Here is a 20,296-nt window from a genome sequence, read left to right as displayed (position 1 = left end):
GGAGTGGGAAGAAGAATGTACGGTTGGACGGGACACAGACTCTTTTTTTCAGGTGACAGACCAAGAATAGTATCAATACGTGGCCTAGGGGAGATTGAAAAGCCAAAAAAATCAAACGCGTTAAAGATGACAAGCAAAAAGATTGCCTATTTGTTCCCCTTCGCCCCAAGGTGCCATGGGTGGTCTTGATGAGTGATTAACAGGGACGATGATGCCGAGATGATGGGTAGGATGGTTCTCTTCGGCCATGGGACGTCCGGGCGCCGCATTTCCACCTCGATCTCATCTATTCCACCCTTCAACACTCCCATTAATGTCTGAATAAGGGTCATAGTTTCGCGTTCAAGCATACACTTCTTGAAAGGATGACTGGGCATGTTCGCACGGAATGGGGAAAATCTCCGGAGTCTGCAGAGGTGCCTTTGGAATCTCTGTCTCCAGAACTGATGGGTGTGAAGCCCTCGTCTCCTCTGACCATAAGGGTCTCACAAGAGCCATGGCCACGCTTCGAGCGTGCTGGCTTCCTCCTCGACGCTTGCTCCTGCGGATATATATCGTAGGGACAGTCCAGACGTCACGGCGACCTCAACCACAACTGACTCGACCAATTACAGACTATGGATAGCGTCAAGCTGTGCTTTGTCCATACACAACAAGTTCATCTTGGACACGTGGAAATTCAGTAAGTGTCCCCTAACATGCCGTCTGATACTCCTCTGACTTGCACCCAGATTACCGTAAGCTCATGAGGCTCTGACCAGAGCAGTCTGCGTTTCAACGTCTCGAAGACTAATTCGCTTCAACAGCATGCTTGTTGACCACATGGCATCTAGCGTTTTCCGCTGTCATCACACATCTCATGTTATACCGTCGAATTTTACCGGGGGGTGACGAAGGCTCAGGCGTGACGAAACAAGCATACTCTACGACTATTCTCCCTGCAGCCTTGCTCCTCGGTCTCAGCATCATCTTTGGGAACAAGGCTTTCTTGTACCTCAACGTGCCTTCCATTCAAATGATCAAGGTGAGTCGGCTCGGTGACTTGTCTTGCCTCGGAGATCTAGAAAAAATTGACTAACTTGTGTGCAGACGTCCAGCCCTGCCGTGGTTCTGTTTGTCTCGTGGCTATTCAAGCTCAGTAGGCCTGGTATTCGAGTGCTGGTCCGCTTCGCCCTCCTCGTCATTGGCGGCACCATTACATCTGCGGGTGACGCTCATTTCAACATTGTTGGAGCCACATACCAAGTCTCGGCCATCTTCACACATGCGGTCCGATTGAATCTGATCCAACTCTTCGTCAAGTCTTCCGAGTCCCAAATGCACCCTCTCCGATTTTTACATTATCTCACCCCACCAGGAGCTCTGCTCACCGGTTTGGCCGCTTACGTGTTTGAACCTTCAGCATTCTCCGTCCATAACTTGGTCAAAGTGAGAGTGTATCATCTGATCCTCAACGCCGCCCTCGCCTTCACCGTGAACATTTCCATGTTTTTCCTGGTTTGTGTGCAGATCCTCGTGCTGAAGACTGTTGGCTGAGAAATTATAGATTGAAAGAACCTCAGCATTAACTGTCACCGTGTGCGGCATCCTGCGCGACATGGTGTTGATTCTGATATCAAAGATCGTATTTGGTACGTCAATCACCACTCAGCAGATCTTTGGTTATGTGATAGCTGTCATCGGATTGTTGGATCATTTTTTGGCAGCGAAATAGTCCACCTGTAGGAGGATCTCGGTCCATGATTATAATCGTAGTCCTAGAAAGGGGGGATGACGTGACAACACTTGCAGAATAAGCTGGGAGGGTATATATACCCGACTGGGATAGGTACAGACCCTGCAGCTAGCAACAACTTGGAGCCGTCATCGCTCTGTCAAAGAAGGGAGTAGAAAAAAGGAGGCAAACACCGAGGCAGAGAGCAGTTACTAAATACTCCCTATAGAGGTGGCTGGGTGTCAGTCAGTCACCGTGATAGAGCCTAGAAGGTCGATCCAATGCCGGTCTAAGTGTCTGGGAGTGGCCATAGTGTCCGTTTCACTCCGTCCTCGTATACTAAAATACCTTATACTCCTCCGTAAATACATACTAGTAATTTAGTGCCCACTGTGATATGTCTCATTGCCCTTGAATGTGGCCAACTTCACTTTCTTATTGTTTCCTCAATCTCACCTCACCATCATTGTCGTTGCCATTGCCTTAATCTCTTGTCTTTTTCTACTGTTTTAGCGACAAAACAGCTCATGTTAGAAGAAGCTATGGTGCTAACAACAAAGCCAGTCTGGCGATCTCGAATTCCTAGACTGTACAGGCGCAGGACATTACTTCTTCGCTTATTCGCCGCATATTTCATCGTTCTTCCCGTGGCACTGTGGCTGTTTCTGATCCTTACATCAGTTGCCAGATATCCTGTTCAACTACGAGACGCAGAAATGGTCTTGGTGGTAGTTGCCCATCCCGACGATGAATCCTTGTTCTTCGGTCCGACAATCTTAAGCTTGACCCAGCGCAGGGCTGCAGGCTTGGACACAGCATTGTTGGTTCTTTCTTCTGGTACATTGGCCCGTCTTCTCAAACCTTTCGCTCCTCCTAGGAGGCCCAAGAGGACTTCCCGCATCCATCCGCAATTCTCACATTTATCTGACAACAACTGACCTGCCCTACCGTGTTAGGAAATCACTATGGAAAGGGCGACATCCGTAAGAACGAAGTCAAAGGCGCCTGCGCCGTTTTGGGCATTCACAAAGACCACTGCGACGTCCTGGACATGCAAGACTTGCAGGATAATCCGGACCGCGCCTGGCCTCGTGAAACTGTCGGCGCAATCGTGAGAGAATATGTGTCCCGCTGGGATGCTGACGCTGTACGTTCTAAAAGCCCTGAGCACCACATCCAATACTCGTAACGAGATCGCTGATTAATTTCGACAGATAATCACCTTCGACGATGGAGGAGTTTCTGGGCATAAAAATCACATCGCAGTTAGCGACGGCATTCTGTACGCTCTGGCACCAAACAAATCAACCGACGCATCTTCTCGCTGACATGTGTTCTCAGGAAAATATTCTCACCTAGGAAGCCAAATATACCGGTCTACACATTGACAACAACCAATGTCGTGCGAAAATACAGTCTTCTAGGCGACCTGCCACTGACTTTCCTGAGACTGGCCATGGGCGGCATGTTTTCTGGACAAAATGGGCGTTCGGCTCTCTTCTTAAATTCATTTCCCCTGTGGTGTCGTGGAGTCGTGGCTTTTATGCGGCATTCTAGCCAAGTCAGCTGGGACAGGTACATCTACGTCGTCCTGAGTCGGTACATGTGGTTCAATGATTTGCGGCTAGCTCGAGGCCCGGATTGAGATTGAGTCCGCGTCTGCCACGAGCGTACAAAACACCTAGAACTATGCACCTTTCTTTTAGTTCTTTCGCTGATGTAATTCTATCTACGACAGTCAAGAGCAAGGATACATGATGGGAAAAGAACTTCAGCCTGCGGTCGCCGAGAGCTGTGGCACCTAATCGACCATCATAGAGATTACTGCTCCTCCTAGCAGACTCTCAAACCTGAAGGATCTAATACTGTCGCTAGAGCTATTAGCTCACCACACTGTTTGAGGTTATCACAGTTGAGGAAGGAGAGCACGCGCCGGTGCGCATGAGGATACTTTGCTCGGGTGACTATCAACGCTTACGCCTCGAAAACGCTGGCTCGCAACACGATCGAGTCGCGATCACAATCGCAAGCACGGAACTGGCTGCTCCATGTTTATGATCGTGAGGGCCGGCGCACTCTGTGGTGCTCTTGAAATCCGGAACAATTATGTCACACCAAGGGAATTTTGTACGAGCAGCTGGTGAATAAACAACATTCTCTCTTCCTCTTTCTCCATGCCCTACAGCACCACACTGCTCCTTTGTACCCCATTTCGAGGACTGTATTTGCCGGAGACCATTCCGTCAGAACTCACTAGAACCACATCACGAATCGCCCTTCATAAGGGCACAAATAATCTCCGGCGTGGCCGATGTTTGTGGGGGTCAGGAAGACTGGATGAAGAGCCCCCAGGTTTTTGGTCGATGAAGGGCCATTGGCGTTATTTGCTGACATAATGGAAACAACAGGGTCAACATCTGGGCTTAAAGTGGTAGCCTAATAGGCCAGTGGCCAGTTTATGCGACTATTTCGCCGACATCGATGGAACAGAGTACTACCCTATGACCAGACTACTGCCCGCAATGCCAATCATTGACCCCAGAGCCTAGGCTCCGACCGTCAAAAACAATGATGCCTTGAGCAGTTGAACGATGTGACACACTGAATCATAATATAAAGAGGAGAGAATACTAGCCATCCGACCACTGTCATCACCATCATTGACACAATACGTCTTTGGAAGTATACCTAGTACTGAAACAATGCCAACACTCACTGCCGACCTTCTTGCTGATCTTCAGACGCCCCATGATCTCACGATATCATCCTCAGGAGACTACGTCGCATACAACCTGCGGTCGGATTGGTGCAAAACCCCCAAGCGATGGATGTCTTCGATCTGGTTGGCAATCGTCGGCAATGAAAAGTCAGCTCGTCAATTGACATCTACGGAAAACCAATCTTTGTACGCGGCCTGCCAGTTCTCCCCCGTGGATAATTCAGTGCTTGCCGTCCTTACCGATAGAGGCAAGAAAGGGGAATCGTTCATTGGGATCAACTTGCTTCGTCTCGATAAGGATCTCGGAGCGGAAGAGATCGAATTTACCCCGTCTGGTTTGGAACAGGCCATCACCAAGTTTACCTGGAGCCCAGATGGTAGATACGTCGCCTATCTGAGTTCGGACGAGGAGAGCTCGGAGACAAAGTCTCGACATGAAAGAGGGGATGACGAGAAAGTGTATGGGGAGCACTGGGACTTGAATCGTCTCCGGATCATCGATGTTGCGTCTCGGAAGATCACGACGATTGTTTCAAAAGATTCACACATTTATGATCTGGCCTGGAGTCCCGATTCCACATCGATCGTGTATGCGGCAACGAAAACCCCCGAACTTGGTTCTCCGATGACGTACGGAAGTACTCTGGAAGTTGTCTCGTTGGCAGACAGGAACATCAGAGAATTCGTTCGCTTCCCGAATGGTCTTTCCGATCTTGGATGGAAGGGCAAATCTTTATGGTGGCGTTCGAATTACGACCTATCTCACCCCATGGGTCTAGGGTCAATGTGCGTCTACGGCATGGACTTTAACTCGAGTCAGTGGACCATGAAAGGATCCGGCAAGGACGACAGTGCCACGGGGTGGATGCTTGGTCCGTCAGTGCGGCATAGCTCCTCAGGTCTGTTCGTGGCAGTACAACATGGTTTGTCTGATGTTATCCATGAGTTACCAAACTGGAATATCGTTTACGAATCGCAAGAGAGAGACATTCGGTCTTGGGATGTATGGAAGAAGGATAACAATACCATGATCGCGTTAACCAAGAGCACATCGTCTAGCCCCGAAGAGGTCTATATCATCGTGGACGACAAAGAAGTCTGTCTCTCCGACCATGGCAGATTCATTCGAGAAGTTGGCGACATTGCTTCTGCAAAGACTATTCGTGCAACTGCACAGGATGGTACTGGGGTAGAGGGAGTTTTTGTCTTTCCATCGGACAAGAGATACAAGATGCCTCCAAGTGGATGGCCGACAGTGGTTCTTCCTCACGGCGGCCCTTCATGCAAAGTCGCCCATGGCTTTGACGTCTGCTTTGAGAATCTGGCTCCTTGGCTCACATACCATGGCTATGCCGTACTCTCACCAAACTACCGTGGCAGCACTGGTAGAGGTGAGAAATTCATATCGGATATGTTGGGACGTCCTGGGACCAAGGACTACAGTGATGTGATCGACACACTCCAATCCACCATCAATGAAGGACTGATTGACGCCGAGAGGGTCGGCATCTACGGCTGGTCCTACGGTGGTTGTCTCGCTTTCATGGCTGTGACTCGTGACCAGACGTTCCACTTTGCGGCAGCAGGCGCACTATGCGGTGGTACCGACTGGGATATTGGTGTGATGACCTCGGATACTCCTATATATGCCATCTCCCTTGGGGGCCGTGCGCCGTGGAATGTGACCCCCGATGATACCTGGAATCGCAACAGCAGCCCTGTTTGGCACATGACTACTAACAAGATCACGACGCCGGTGTTGATGTTGCAAGGTGAGGAGGATGACAGGGTACACATCACTCATGCACGTGCATTCCACCATGGTTGTCTTGCCCATGGGTACGAGTGCGAATATGTCGTCTATCCCAGAGAAGGGCATGGTATCCCACCTTGGGAAAGGGCTCATTATATCAATCGACTGGAGAGGTTACGCGATTGGTTTGCAAGGTACCTAGGCCAGACCGAAAGGATCTAGTTACATACCTGTGTGCCTTTGTGGTCACCCCTCAAGAGTCCCGCAGTATCACCGCGGATCGGCCTGTTTACAAAACAGCATGTTTGGTTCACCTCTATTCGTATCCATCAGAGTACCGTCATCCCGTGTGATTGCCAGTCATGTGAAAAGAAATCTCAAAGTCGGACATGTCCAACAACGAACCCCGCATAGCATATCAACCACCCAAAAGTTGTTGAAGATTGCACGATATAGCCAGTGATATACGTGCTTGCCGAACGACCCGTCGATCCCCTCATTGGAAAGTCCGAGATGAGTCGACGAGACTGAAGACTTTCTTTTAAGAATGTTTTGGTGTCAATTCCAATTCCATTGACTCACTCATCGATACTCGGATATGAACATACGCATCTGCAGAGTTTGACAGATTGAAACCCGATTCTTTTGCGATGGCTCCGAGCGCAACTTTACCTGCATCTTCTCACGACGACGTAGGATCCAATGCGATTGATGACCAGCCTGAAACCACGCAAACCAGAAACACCAAACCATTGACAAAGACCGGAACCTTGGATTCGACCTTTGAATTCGACGACGTCACTCCGGCCGTTGGACGAGAATATCCGACCGCCAACATCGTCGACGATTTTATGAATGCCTCCAACGCCGACGACCTGTTGCGTGACCTTGCCATCACCATCAGCGAACGGGGCGTCGTCTTTTTCCGCAAACAAGACAACCTGACCAACGACCTGCAAAAGACGTTGGTCCAAAGACTGGGCGAGTTGAGTGGGAAACCCTCGACGTCCACATTGCACGTCCACCCAATCCTCAACGGCACGGGCGAGTTTGGTCTCGAAGGGGACAACGAAGTCAGCACCATTTCTTCTTTGCAACGTAAAAAACTTTTCGGAGCCGAAGCCATCAACAAACGAAAGTACGACTCGGCCAGATGGCACAGTGACATTCAATTCGAGACTTGTCCTGCGGATTACACGAGTCTACGGTTGGTTCAGTTACCCAGGACAGGGGGGGACACTCTCTGGGCTTCCGGTTACGACATTTATGACCGTTTCAGTAAGCCCTACAAAAAGTTCTTCGAGGGTCTCACGGCGACTTTTGTGGGCGAGGGTTTCATCAAGGCAGCGGACGCGGGTAAAACCAAACTGTACGAACGACCGCGAGGATCGCCGGCCAACGTCGGGGGACACTTGTCAATGGTCCATCCAGTGGTTAGGACAAATCCAGTCACGGGCTGGAAGAGTGTTTATTCCATTGGATCTTTCCCCCACCGTATCAACGAGTTGACAAAGGAAGAAAGTGACGACCTGCTGAAGAAATTTCACGACACCATTGTCAACAATCATGATTTGCAAGTCAGGTTCAAGTGGAGGAATCCAAATGATTTAGGTGAGTTCAGAGCTTGATCGTTGTGACCACCGACCTGAGAACCGCACGCGATGCCGGTTGAGACTATAAGATTACGGGGATCCTGTTTTGCGTACGTGCATGCTTTGGTATCTATTCGCTGACAATTTACTTGACGGGATAGCAATCTGGGATAATCGTTCTGTATTCCACACGGCAACGTTTGATTACGAAGGACTAGGGGAAAGGTTTGGGAATCGTGTGGTGGGTATCGGGGAACGTCCATACTTCGATCCAAACAGTCAATCAAAGGCTGAAGCTCTCTCCTTGGATGGCTATGGTGAGTTGTAAAAGGGACGAGGACATTGGATCTGTGTTTAATGAGGATGATGGTGGTGGTGGTGGAGTGGTGTCATCATCATGGACATCGTGCATCTAGACCGCTGCTGCGCGTGAGGTGCGACTTGTCCAACCGGAGACCCTTTTTTTCTAGATAGCCTTGTTTAAAGCATACGACTTTTGAAAAAGTATATACACTTTGTGTTGTTGATCAACACGAATGTCCTCAAACCAGATTATTGTATGCTCAGCCCCAAAGTCTGAATTACCGCGCCGTAAGTCCCATCCACCCCGCCAGTCACAGAAGTTTGTAGGAACAAGAGGGGCGAATATACATTGACAGCCTTGGTACATTGTCGCTCATAACCCAGTGCTTAAAATGGTATTAGACTACCCATCAAGAACCCCTCCATCCACAACACTCCCCACCAAGGCTGAACCAAGGTTCTCAAGATCGCAGGACCGGGACAACTACCAGAAGCACCCCATGAGACTCCGAACAGGACGGCACCGATCATGAACCGCAAAGTGATACTGCTCAGAGAGGTCGTCGGTAGTTCATAACGCCTGTTGTATTTTGGAGGGCCTTTGCATTCGGGGGCGCTGTTTGGGGGTTCGGCGGTAGCGAAATTCCACCAGATGATGTTTGGGACGATAGCAAAGAGACCCACAAACCCCAAGGACGGGTCCCATGCGGTGATATCCAAAGGTCCAAAGGAGACGGAAAAGAAGGACAAGACCTTTACAGGATCGGCAAATCCTGACACCAACAAACCAAAGCCGAATGTGAACCCGACGAGTAATCGACTGGCTAGACCTGCAAGCTCGCTTTTGTTCGCAACGCGGAACACGATGCTCGGAATGAGATGTAGGCTGACGATTGATGCTGTTATCGCCAGGACGAGGTTGACGACCAAGTCTGAGTTCGGGTAGACGGGTGCGTAACAGTCGACACCGGCGGGACAGTTCGAGGACGAAAATTTGGTTGACGATGATGGCACCACATATTGGTGGGTGACATAGGCGACGACCATGAAGGTGAGTGTGGCAATCAGAGATCGAGCCGAGAGACGACTGACGCCGCACAACATGTGTCCTGAAGTACAACCATTGCAGCTCTATATTTTTTTTTCCGCCGCAAAAGGGGGTAATGAGTTAGTCTCGATGTTTTTCTTCTTTTTTTGTAGGTGTGTGTGCGACGTACCTTGGTTCCGTATCCAGTCAAAGTACCAAGTCCGACAATCCACAAAGAATCGTTCCAGTCTTGTTGAGGAACGTCATAGTGTGGTATGAGAGTTGGAAATATCGTCTTTGTAACAAACACGCTCAAGGCCATCCCTGCGATGAAGGCAGAGGTCTTGAACGTGGGGCCGGTCAGGATCCCCCGGAGTTGACCGGAGGCTCCGAGGACACACCCATTGTTGAAGAGGAGGGCGGTCGATGCTTGTTGGAGGAGAATCGCTCCCAGGGCCGACTCGACAGGTGTGAACATGGTGTGTGAGACGGTCGTATCTACAGTCTGTTGAGTATTTTCCGAAATGAAGGTTTGGTAGATTGAAAAATGGAGAGGGCTCTGCGCGTTTAAGATCGGGGACTAACTAGCCACCTGCTGAAGCTATCTTCGGGCTTTAGCTTTTACGTGATGTTGGCGTGACATTTTGTTTGGTACCTCTCAAGACCCCGAAGTGGGATTCATTTGCGGGCGGGTTGCTTGCCACTTTTGTGTGTAGGATAGGCGGTACATATTGGTGTCTCTGGAGTCGTGGTCGAAAGAGCCCAAGGATGATCTTGGAGGGTGATCTTCCACGACACTAGACATGTTTCCAAAGTCTTCGAAGGTTCGGGCCTTATCTGGAGGTCGTGAATGACGTGAAGATGCTTGAAAGCGAGGCTTGTCTTGACCAACATTAAGCGGTACCAACCACCGCTCATTCACCACCATCGCCGTCGCCAGCCTCGTCTCCACGTCAAAGTGTGCAGATTTATGCAGATCCGAAATGTAAACGGCAAACCCACCACACACAGTCAATATCTCTCCTTCGATCTCGTGGGTCTGCTTCAGGGCTAGTGAACCCAGTGCAGACGTCCTGGCCAAAGTCTATGGTACCTGTCCATCAAGGATCTTTTTTGGGTAAAGACAAAGACTGGCGTGGCTGATGTCGCTGTTGATCCAGTCTCATGTGGGCCGAACCACATGAAAGGGCAATTGTATGAAGCATGGTAGGGTAGGCTCAAGGTCGATAGCCATGTCGGGTATGAATGTCGGAACTCACTCTGTAAGTCAATCGATGAAGGACAATCCCTGCATGGTGACACCAGATGAGCACGTCGCTTGGGTGACCAACCTGCCCCTGTCAAGCGTCTGCCATCATCCATGTGGATGGGACGAGACCTTGCCTCACTGACAAATGTTGACTAGTATCCCTACGGCATTTTGACAGGCACACCCTTGAACAAAACAGCGAGTAGGTTTGGGATATGGGATTGCCAACAAACACTCACCGTGTGGAGGGATACTTACAAATGTACTCGGACTGTGTGTGGCAATGAACATGATGATAATATGAAGTTCAGTTATGCAGACATCATGTCGATTGGCAAGAATCGCCGGACCACTCGAGTGATTTCAAACCAACCGAAGGCTTCATCTAGACCTTCTTACTTCGAATTGGTGTGAACTGGTGTGGTCTGCACACAAAGTCCCAGATTGAAGGCCCAGAGACAAAAATGTCTGATGGTGGAAAGTAGTAACTTGGGACCACAATACGTACGGCTGAGACGGTGAGTCGGCGACGCTACACAGAGGATGAAAGAGCGGTTTTGAGATCACCAAGTATTTGCAAATACATAGTTATTCACTATTTCAGTTCCCATGTGACATTGGGTCAGCCGTATGTCAATCAGTGTAGCGGGTACCCGACCTGCCAGTGTGCCGTGGACTTTACTATCCCCCTTGGATGTGGAACTCGACATGAAATCCAGATCGTTCCACCCGGCTGTCTAGATCTGTCGATGGAGTTTAGTCATAATAACTCGGTGGTACAGTACGTAGGGTAGACGGTCGGCACTACACATACATGGTCTCGACTTCTCTCGAGTCACCCATCTCGGAACCAAGTTTATAGGTGCATACTCTTGTGACACCTGTTGACTTGACTGGCCCTGCCGTTAGCAATTGGGCACCTGCACAACAAAGCGTATTGGTGATGCGACAGGCAGCTCTGGTGTAACCGGCGTTGAAACTAGACCCAAGATAAGAGTAGATCCAAGTCACAAGTTCCTGGCTTGTCATGAAATTCAGGGCAGACGTCTACGAGCATACATATGGTACAGGTACAGGTCGTTCAGGCTCTTCTCCAGGAAACCACAAACCCCACTTACCAGTCAAATCTGTTTCTGCAAGACGGGCTGGGACAGTGGCAAAATCACAACATGCGTACTACTCGGACGAGTCTTGAGGGTGCGGAATTCAAGGCTCGATGAATCCCCCCAAAAATGCCATCGCTCATATCCTTCCGATAGGGGTGGTATATAATAGTATTCCTGTCATCTCGCACGTGCTGCTGCCAGGCAGACAAGGGCCATTGCTGATAAGTTATTACTAACAACGATGAGCAAACAGAAGGACAATCGTGGAGATCGATTTTCCAGTCATCAAAAGCGGTGGTGGCTTTCAGAAGCGAACCATCTGATGAACAACTCTAGTAACTAGTAGGCGTTTCACGTGAAGAAAGAAAACCCAAGTGGCCACAGCATCTACTTTAGCCTGTGATAAGATTTTAGGGACATCGAATCAACGACCTGACCTTCAAGAGATTCAGCTGTGGTGTAGCAAGCCACGAGGCTTTCCCCAGCAGCCCTCCAAAGAAAACCACAGCAGAGAGACACCGCCCAACGGCGGGGGCTTATTATGATTTGGACTAATTTTGGCGCTACAAGGCGGCAGGCAAATTCTGGAGACAATCCGAAGCATGATCGTACGTAAATGGTTCATCGTTCCCAAAGGAAAAGAAAACAGAAACAAAAGCAGGGGAAAGATTTCTGTCGGGAGTTTTGCCCATCCGTCCATTGCGAGCGCGATGGGCCGGTCGGCGGTACACGAACAGATTGCAAGTGTCTTGGCCTTAAGCGATTCGTTGGCCATGAAGTCGAATTATGATTGCACATTGCATACCAGTGCCTCTCATCGTTGCTGGTCGCGTGTAAGGTGACACGACTGAATGTGATATTGGAAGAAGAGTGAAGCTAGATGCAAAGCACCCTTCCTTCATCCCAGAAAGTGTAGGGTCTCTCTTCATCGGTCAGTCCATTGGAGAATCAATTCGTCTCCTGTACTTCGTACTGGGTACATGGTCTTCAGTTGAGGCCTCCGAGACATTTCATGTGTAGACCAACGACAAGACGTGGGCTCCTCCTCGTCGCTATCTTCTGCCTCTGTAGGTTGCACTGTACCCACAGCGGAATATTTAGCTGGAAATTCCGGCCCAGCTATCCGCATCAGAGCTGTGGTGGGATTCTTGATCGCCTCGTGAAGTTGTCATGTTGGCTTTGTGGATCTACAGTTGACAGCGGCAGCAGCAGTGACAGATGATTTGCGGCCAGGGTCGAAGTTCGAGGGGCGGACCTTGCCTGAAGAAAGTCGTCGCGAAGCTAGAATCAGGGGTTAGTGGACCTGCAGATTCCCGGCGAATCCCCCGATTTGGTTGTGGCAAGAAGCTCCAATCGCCCGGTGCTCAGGCTAGAATTTGACGATTCTCGCGTGTTGGATACGGTTTGGCCCACAGGTTTGTGCTACCAATATCCCCCGGAGCCAGCCCCATAGTTTCGTCTACGAGGTTCAAGATGCATGGCCTTCATTGGTAAGTGTTTCCGTTTTGGCCCAGGTAGGCAATAATGAAACCTGAAGACGACTCCCAAGCATCCCTCATCCAAGGATACACCCTGGAGGCTAGCCTCAACTGAAGTGAACGGCGCCAATGAACTCGTCTAGGACCCGGTTTTGAGAATCACTGGGACCACGACTGCAACTGGGATGCCGTCATTGACACGACTCGTTTTGGCACGGCCGGGACGCCTCGCAACCTCCAGTGCCTCACTGTCTCCCTGTGTTATTGTGTTCTTGACCGAGCCCAACCGTTTGACTCCGCTGCCATCCAGGGCACAGGCTTCGTTAGCATGAGAACGTGGTCGAAACCTTCCAGGTGCTCCAAGTCTCGACCAGGGCGCTAGTTCGTGGTGTAGGACAAACCAGACAAATTTCCATGTTGGCTGTGGGAGTCCGCGGGCAGAGATAAAGATATGGAGCCCCGTTTCGACGATTTGTCTCACCTGCGAGACGGGCTCGTTGTGTTCTCTCTCTCTCTCTCTGCCCTTCTCTCCGCGGCTGCGACTCTTCTTCCTGTGTGACGATTAAACGCTCCCGCGGGTGCGCAGGAGCACGAGATCAACCTCTCTCCTCCTGAGCTCTCACTGCATACTCAACCACTGTCATGGCGCCCAAGAAAGGAAAAGAGACGCTCCTGGAGCTCTGTACCATGGCGACCAACGTGGGAAACAGCATCTCGGTACGGATGCTGGAGTACCTGGGCACCGTCAAGCATCAGCCTCATGGATTCAAGGAGCTCGCCTGCGACTTTCTTGACATCTCCCGCATTCTGTGGTCCATTGAAGCGGGTCTGAATGAAGCGGGACGGTCGCAAACCAAGTTCCCTCAAGACATGGTCCAAGAGCTTGACAAGAAGTTCAGGCAAACCAACGACGACTTCATCGTGCTGAACCAGATGTTGACCAAGTTTCTGGAATACGAAAGAAAGGGACGCCTCGGTCGATTCCAGAGAGGGTGGCACAGCATGTTCTCGGATGATGAAATCCACAAGATCAGAGAATCTCTGGGGAAGAGCCGAGATGCCCTCAGGATGAGCGCGTTGGTCTTCAGGTGGTCGCTGGGAGATGCAAAAGCCGATGCCTCGGTCGGTATTGGGTATACAGGTCTTGCTGCTGTGCTCGAGCGCATGAATCCTGGCAAGATCCCGTCCATCAATTCATCGCCTCTACCACCTTCCCAGCAACAAAGTCATATTGGGCAAACGCCGCCTTCTTCTCAGGTTCCCGACCATCTGCCACCACTGCCTCCGATCTCGAGTGTAAGCGACAAGCACGCGAACTACTCGCTCTTTCCACGACTTGACGAAGACTTGAGCGCACTGGTCGGCCACAACGTGGATCCACGAACCAGCTCACTCGACCACCGCAACGGCGACGCCCACAGCATCCACAACAGCATCCACCGTAATGGTGACGTCCATAGTGTTCATCGCAATGGTGACACGCATAGCGTCAAGGCTCTCCCCAGTATTCGATCCAGCAAGTACACTGCAACTTCTGCAACCAGAGATCTTGGACCGCATTCAAGTGTAGAAACCGCCCCTACTGATGTCACGCTTGACGACCACCTCTCAGTCAAGACGGCAGACTCTTTCACACAAATCGAAGATATGATTTCTGAGATTGAGTTCAACGACAAACAATCACAAAAGGTCGTCCGCATCAAGGCTGATCCTTCTACCGTCCCTCGATGGACTCCCAAGCAAAACACTGGTGCTAACTCGGCGGCCCTGAAGAATGCCCTCGCCAGTGCGATTCAACAGAGAAAGCACAAGATGATTGAACAATTACTCGACTGTGGTGTTCCTCCGGACAGTGGAATCGATATGAATGTTCTTCGCGAAGCTGTCCTCAACCGCGATGCCGAAAGTGTTCGCCTCCTGCTACTTTTCGGCGCCGACCCTAACAGCGTTGACAAATCGTCCTCCACTGCACTCCTGGCTGCCATCGAGGCGTCCTTTGTCGACGGGACAAAGCTGCTACTCAAATACGGGGCTGATCCCAATCTGCCGGCCGGACCCAGCAATGAGGCGCCCATCGCAGCAGCCGTGGCTGAGACCAAAGTCGAGCTTGTGCAACTTCTGCTCACATACGGTGGCAATGCGAACCTCAACATTTCCGACGGCAATACTCTGCTCGACATGGCGGTCACAAAGACTTCGCCTCGACGTCTGACCGAGCTTCTCCTCATCTATGGATCTGACGCCAACGGCAAGAGCAATCGCGGCGAAACTCCACTCTTTGTCGCTATCCAAGCAGGCCGGATCGACCTGGTTCAACTCCTCTTGGACCATGGTGCGGACCCGAACCTACCAGGCCCCAAACACCCTCTTTGGCCAGCCACGTACCACCCCAAGGCCCTCCAACTCATGATTTCTCGCGGTGCCACATTCAAGCGATGTCCTGGCATTCTCGAACTCGCAACCTCGATCAATAACATCGAGTCCGTCACGATCCTCATCCGAGCCGGTGTCGACGTCAACGCGAAAAAGGATGGCGCTTACACGCCTCTCTGCACTGCGATTCGCGACAACCGCACCGAACTCGTTTCGCTGCTCCTTGCGTCCGGAGCCGACCCCAACGAACCCGCTGCTGAGTATCCCGCCTTCAAATGCGTCACGCACCACCGCACTCACCTCCTCCCTCAACTCGTCGCTGCCGGTTCCGACCTCCACAGGCCCAAGGGCATCATCGAAAAGGCCGTGGCGCACAACAACAAGGACGCGCTGATGTACCTGTTGGAGCAAGACGTCAGTGCCAACGATCGCACGCCCGAAGGGTACACTGCCCTGACCACGGCGATCCGGGACAATCGAGTCGACTTTGTGGACGTCTTGCTCGCGCACGGGGCCGACCCGGGAATCCGTGGCCAAGATTGGCCCATCTGCATGGCGGTGAAGCAGCCTGCCATCTTGAAGAAACTACTCCCCAAGGTGCACAACCCTCGTGCCATCAAGGGCGTGATGGAGATGGCGGTGACGGCCAACGAACTTGAGAGCATCAAGCTTCTCCTCGCCGCCGGCGTGAGCGTCGAGGACAAGAACGGAGGTGTGTTCTCCCCGCTGACCACGGCCATCCGCGAAGGTCGCAAGGAGATTGTCAAATTTCTGATCGACGAGGCCGGAGCCGACGTCAACGCCCCCGGTGAACATCTGCCCATCATCAAGGCCATCCGTCGGTTCCGCGGCGACACCGAGATGATCGAGATGCTCCTGGCTCGAGGCGCCGACATCAACCTCATGTACCGAGGGTGGAACGCCATCCTACAGGCCGTCGAGAATGGCGACGCCACCGTTTTGAAATGTCTGGTGGAACATGGAGGCAAGGTTGACCTCGAGGCCCAGGACGAATCTGGGAGGACCGTGATGGAAATCGTCGAGGAACGTGGTTGGGATGAGGCCGTTACGATTCTATTGGGTAATAAGGAACAGAAGAAGTAACTACGGTTGAGACTGACGAGGGTTTTTTGGGGTCTTGTTTCCTATGTTTTTTTTTGGATCTGTGTCATTGTCATTGATTGACCATGTTTCATGTACCATCAAATTTTAATGAGTTTTTGGTATGATTTTGTATGTATTGACTACTCGAGAAGCTAGCTGACATGTTTTGTTTCTGTCATGACAATGGAAATAAACAATAAAAGGTGAAGATAGAGTTGTTGATGGTTTGTACATACATGTTAAACGAGGTACAGTATCCAAGGCCCAGAGTAGCAGGAAATTTTTCATCCTCAGGCATCAAATGTCTTGTCGGTTGAGCAAAACACCACTGAATCGCTCAAAGAGGCAAGTCGGGTTACTGGATCGGGCATTCATGCAGGGATGCCTGGCCTAGAATTTTGGTTGTACAAAACCCTGGTTGACCTACGACAGTATTCGGAGTCTCGGAGGGGATCTCCAGCTATCGATGATGTAAACGATACTCGTGTCCGGACCAACTAAAAAAAAGTCATGACGATGTTCTCAACCCGTGATGCACTTCCGGGAAGAGTTCTAGGTAAGGTATGTAATTGGGAGGGAAAAGGTCGAAACCCACGGGGTCAGTCTGCTCTTGATTGAAAAAGGTGAGATGCACATGAGTGGAAACAATTCTTCTACCGACATCCACACACCAAGCAAACACCACTACATATATACATCACCACAGCACCAGAAACATCTCGCAACAATGGCATCAATACTAGGTCGAGGATCGACTGTCATGATGCGAGGATCTGTACAGACAAAGAAACAAATACCTAGGGTCGGAGACCTGAGGGTACCACGTCTACAACAACTACAACACGCACCACCCAAAAGGACCTACGCCGAAAAGGCTGCACCTTCTAGGCCAGAAGCACAGCATCAGAATAGTAGATTACCTTTGTAAGTTCTTCTTACTTGTCTTCACTTTCCTCACGCTCTGCTTTATCCCGTTCACCATCATCCGCCATCTTCATTTTGAGGGATCTAAAGGACTAACCCATACCTCCGTTGAATAGGTACGCCTTGGCGGCCGCCGTTTCCTTTGTCCCATTTTATTACATCTTCCATTCCAACAAAAGTTTCGGTTCGGAGAAGACAAAAATTCAACAGGCGAGGAGGGAAAAGGGGACCGAGTACGAGTTTCGAGACCCGAGAGACAGTCCCATCAAGACGCTAGAGCAACAGAAAAAGGCAGAGGAGAATAAGACAAAGTGAGGCATTACACCAGCAATCACGCAGGCTCACGCTCCAGCCCTAAATTCAAGTACCATGCGGACGTGAGTGGACGGGAAAACAAGGAACGAAGAAGGGGAAATGTTAGGTTGGGTTGAGAGACAAGCCGCAAGCACGATCGAAGATCCCAAGAACAGCAATAGTCAGGAACGTCGGATATTTGTACATACCGGCATCATCATATTCCAAGGTTGTCAAAAGTCAATGGAACGTCGTTTCAAAGACTTCATACACCAGTCGTGGCCATGACCGTCACAGCAATCAAAAACCACATCCCTGAACTCATAGCAACAATCGTCGCACTGCTATCGTTGTCATCGTTACCACTCTCATTTCCCCCATTACCATTACCACTACCACTTCCGTTACCACTTTCATTACCTGCAGTCGCCAAGCCTGGAAACTGACCGAGCGTATAATTATCGACCAGAATATATTTTGAAATCAAGGCCGACCCGTCAATTATACTCTGTAGTTGCTCGTCTGTACAACTGGAGCTTGAAGCAAGTGAATAACAAATATGCTCCTTGGTTTCGTGAGGAGTGTCTTTGATCGACCAAGTGTCAGGCAACTCTATGGTCGCAAAGGAATCGTTCTTCGCCGTATCTTCCTGGCCCGTCGCAATGTCAAGGTTGAAGAGCGCACGGCGCAAAATTTCATACGCAGTCTCTGGTTGATACGCAGGAACTTCGTGACCGGCCTGGAAGACACGCGAGAAGCTAAAGTTACCAAACTGTCTGACCATACCGCCGACATAACTCGAGTTGACGCTGATGTTGGCATACCCTGCGGCTGCAAAGTCAGAGGCGTGCGAGTAGTTGACGGCCAGCGAAACGGCTTCTCCCCCGATCCAATTGCACGCGTAGTCACGATCACCATACACCAAAGCAACTTTGATCCCATTGTCGATCAAGTACGAGAGATCTTTCAGGTATCCTCCTCGAGGATAATATCCAGTATCTTGAAAAGCATAATATGGCGCATTGCCTCCCGGATTCGTATAATTGAGAGGAACTCCCAATGCCACCTGCACATGTGGCTGATTGAGATAGCCGATGTGTAATTCGGTGGGAAAGGGTCAGGGTCGATGGCCGCAATGTCATAATAATTTCGGCCCGAGTACTCGACATAAGGACCTTCCATATCCCAAGTGGCATCGTTGGCTTCTGCGCAAGCATCGTTAACGGTCGAATTGTTGCCCTGGTTTCCAGGGTCTCCCTCGGCAGCCAGAGCTCTGCACGTCTCAATGAGTACTTGTACACCACCAGGCTCGGTGAAGCTTTTCATGGCTGCGTCATAGACACTTTGGTTGATCGTTTTGATGCCATAGGTATTGTTGAGCGCCATGTGAGGATAGCTAGGTTCTTGGACAAGAGTGTCAATACATCCATTGATGATGCCAAGGGTATCAAGGTGAATCTCGTACGTCTCACCGACGTCGGTCCAAGTACCATTTGCGATTTTTCAATTTTGTTCTTCGAAGAACGCAGCAAATGCTGGTCCATAATGCCCACCATAACTTTCTGTCCAGATGCTGACCCGGCCATCGTTAGGTTTATATTTAGGGAACGTCTGAAACCAGACTTGGGCCATATGCCACAGCGTTCTAGCAGAGTTTGTGGTTCCGTTGGCACTCGAGTTCAGGAGCTGTGACGGGAATGTTCCCACGAGAAACGTGCTGTTCTGTTTAGGAACTCCGCTGGTGAAGTCATCCACGATAACGTCGCCACTGGGATTAAGCAAGTCTTGTGTGCCATTGACAAGGACGTCGTAACTTAATCCCACCTGATTTGGCTGATCGATATAAAGCCTAGACATGGTCAGCGACGAAGAGTCATGCAAGATGAGACGGCACCCACATATTCACCTCATTGTTCCAGGAGTATGGATTTAGTGCTGTTGAATTGGAGTCATAATTGATATTGCATGGTCCTGTAGCATGAATGAGCAAGCCATAGATAAGTGAGGAGATCCTCCCTTGAAGAGACCGTTTTCCTGCAAAAGGCCGATCATGGAGGAACTTCCAGGGCCACCATTCATCCATATCGACAGTGGCGCATTTGCGGGATCTTTTCTTGATTCGAAGAACCAGAAGAAGGTGTTGATGGTATAGTTCTGGAAGACACCCAAATCGTCTACAACCCCTGGTGGCAGGCGTACATAGCCAGCATATGACTTGACGCCAGGAGTTGCTTCACAGATTCCATGCTGGAAGTCATCATGTCAGTGCAGTGAATAGACCATTGATGTAGTGCGTACCTCTTTGAACGAAATTGACACTCCATCCTGGGTTTTCGACTTGACTACTGTCACACCTTCAGGTGTTGGTGGAAAGAATTGAGCAGAACCCAATCCTACCAATGTCAGCAACAAACATTTGGTGGACAACCTCATATTGTTTCGTTTAAAGAATGGAAATGGGACGAGAAGTCAAAGATCATCGGCGCCTTGAGGGCGAATGCTGCCTGTGCCAACCTTATCTTCAATCTCTCTGTCTGGTCAGATCCGTGGGCTTTTCAAGTGAGACGGCGCGTTGCGATAAATAGCGATCCTACCATAACGCTTTCGTGAGATTCTTATCGCTGGTTGGAAGGGCTGTCTTGCTCGGGAATCAGATACAT

At 50.4% G+C, this 20,296-nt stretch overlaps 8 protein-coding genes across 8 annotated transcripts; 5 read left to right on the top strand and 3 right to left on the bottom strand.

Moving 5' to 3' along the window:
- Positions 1-365: 365 nt before the first annotated feature.
- Positions 366-3,359, top strand: PV06_00444 (uncharacterized protein; the record flags this gene model as incomplete). Its single annotated transcript, XM_016400944.1, has 10 exons — positions 366-556; positions 615-682; positions 732-737; positions 807-1,024; positions 1,090-1,497; positions 1,547-1,631; positions 2,396-2,551; positions 2,671-2,861; positions 2,929-2,996; positions 3,056-3,359. 10 exons carry the CDS (start codon positions 366-368, stop codon positions 3,357-3,359), a joined length of 1,695 nt encoding a protein of 564 aa, XP_016267997.1.
- A 786-nt stretch (positions 3,360-4,145) lies between these two features.
- Positions 4,146-6,408, top strand: PV06_00443 (uncharacterized protein; the record flags this gene model as incomplete). The annotated part of the gene is made up of 1 exon (XM_016400943.1): positions 4,146-6,408. The coding sequence occupies exon 1, from the start codon at positions 4,417-4,419 to the stop codon at positions 6,406-6,408; it is 1,992 nt and encodes a 663-aa protein (XP_016267996.1). The 5' UTR covers positions 4,146-4,416.
- A 428-nt stretch (positions 6,409-6,836) lies between these two features.
- Positions 6,837-8,248, top strand: PV06_00442 (uncharacterized protein; the record flags this gene model as incomplete). Its single annotated transcript, XM_016400942.1, has 2 exons — positions 6,837-7,797; positions 7,940-8,248. 2 exons carry the CDS (start codon positions 6,837-6,839, stop codon positions 8,104-8,106), a joined length of 1,128 nt encoding a protein of 375 aa, XP_016267995.1. The 3' UTR covers positions 8,107-8,248.
- Positions 8,152-9,639, bottom strand: PV06_00441 (uncharacterized protein). The gene is made up of 2 exons (XM_016400941.1): positions 9,299-9,639; positions 8,152-9,212 (listed from the first exon to the last, which is right to left on the bottom strand). Exons 1-2 carry the CDS (start codon positions 9,584-9,586, stop codon positions 8,469-8,471), a joined length of 1,032 nt encoding a protein of 343 aa, XP_016267994.1. The 5' UTR covers positions 9,587-9,639; the 3' UTR covers positions 8,152-8,468.
- A 196-nt stretch (positions 9,640-9,835) lies between these two features.
- On the top strand, positions 9,836-10,925 carry PV06_00440 (uncharacterized protein). Its single transcript, XM_016400940.1, has 2 exons — positions 9,836-10,370; positions 10,514-10,925. Exons 1-2 carry the CDS (start codon positions 10,305-10,307, stop codon positions 10,769-10,771), a joined length of 324 nt encoding a protein of 107 aa, XP_016267993.1. The 5' UTR covers positions 9,836-10,304; the 3' UTR covers positions 10,772-10,925.
- Positions 10,926-16,860: 5,935 nt separating this feature from the next.
- PV06_00439 (uncharacterized protein) lies at positions 16,861-17,992 on the top strand. The gene is made up of 2 exons (XM_016400939.1): positions 16,861-17,342; positions 17,459-17,992. Exons 1-2 carry the CDS (start codon positions 17,047-17,049, stop codon positions 17,655-17,657), a joined length of 495 nt encoding a protein of 164 aa, XP_016267992.1. The 5' UTR covers positions 16,861-17,046; the 3' UTR covers positions 17,658-17,992.
- PV06_00438 (uncharacterized protein) lies at positions 17,902-19,022 on the bottom strand (the record flags this gene model as incomplete). Its single annotated transcript, XM_016400938.1, has 2 exons — positions 17,902-18,714; positions 18,804-19,022. 2 exons carry the CDS (start codon positions 19,020-19,022, stop codon positions 17,902-17,904), a joined length of 1,032 nt encoding a protein of 343 aa, XP_016267991.1.
- Positions 19,023-19,139: 117 nt separating this feature from the next.
- PV06_00437 (uncharacterized protein) lies at positions 19,140-20,069 on the bottom strand (the record flags this gene model as incomplete). Its single annotated transcript, XM_016400937.1, has 4 exons — positions 19,140-19,485; positions 19,535-19,607; positions 19,664-19,883; positions 19,935-20,069. 4 exons carry the CDS (start codon positions 20,067-20,069, stop codon positions 19,140-19,142), a joined length of 774 nt encoding a protein of 257 aa, XP_016267990.1.
- Between the last annotated feature and the right edge of the window lie 227 nt (positions 20,070-20,296).

Source organism: Exophiala oligosperma, assembly GCF_000835515.1.
Source record: "Exophiala oligosperma strain CBS 72588 unplaced genomic scaffold supercont1.1, whole genome shotgun sequence".
In the NCBI taxonomy this organism is placed as follows: Eukaryota; Fungi; Ascomycota; class Eurotiomycetes; order Chaetothyriales; family Herpotrichiellaceae; genus Exophiala; species Exophiala oligosperma.
This window is presented reverse-complemented; position numbering and strand designations above follow the sequence as displayed.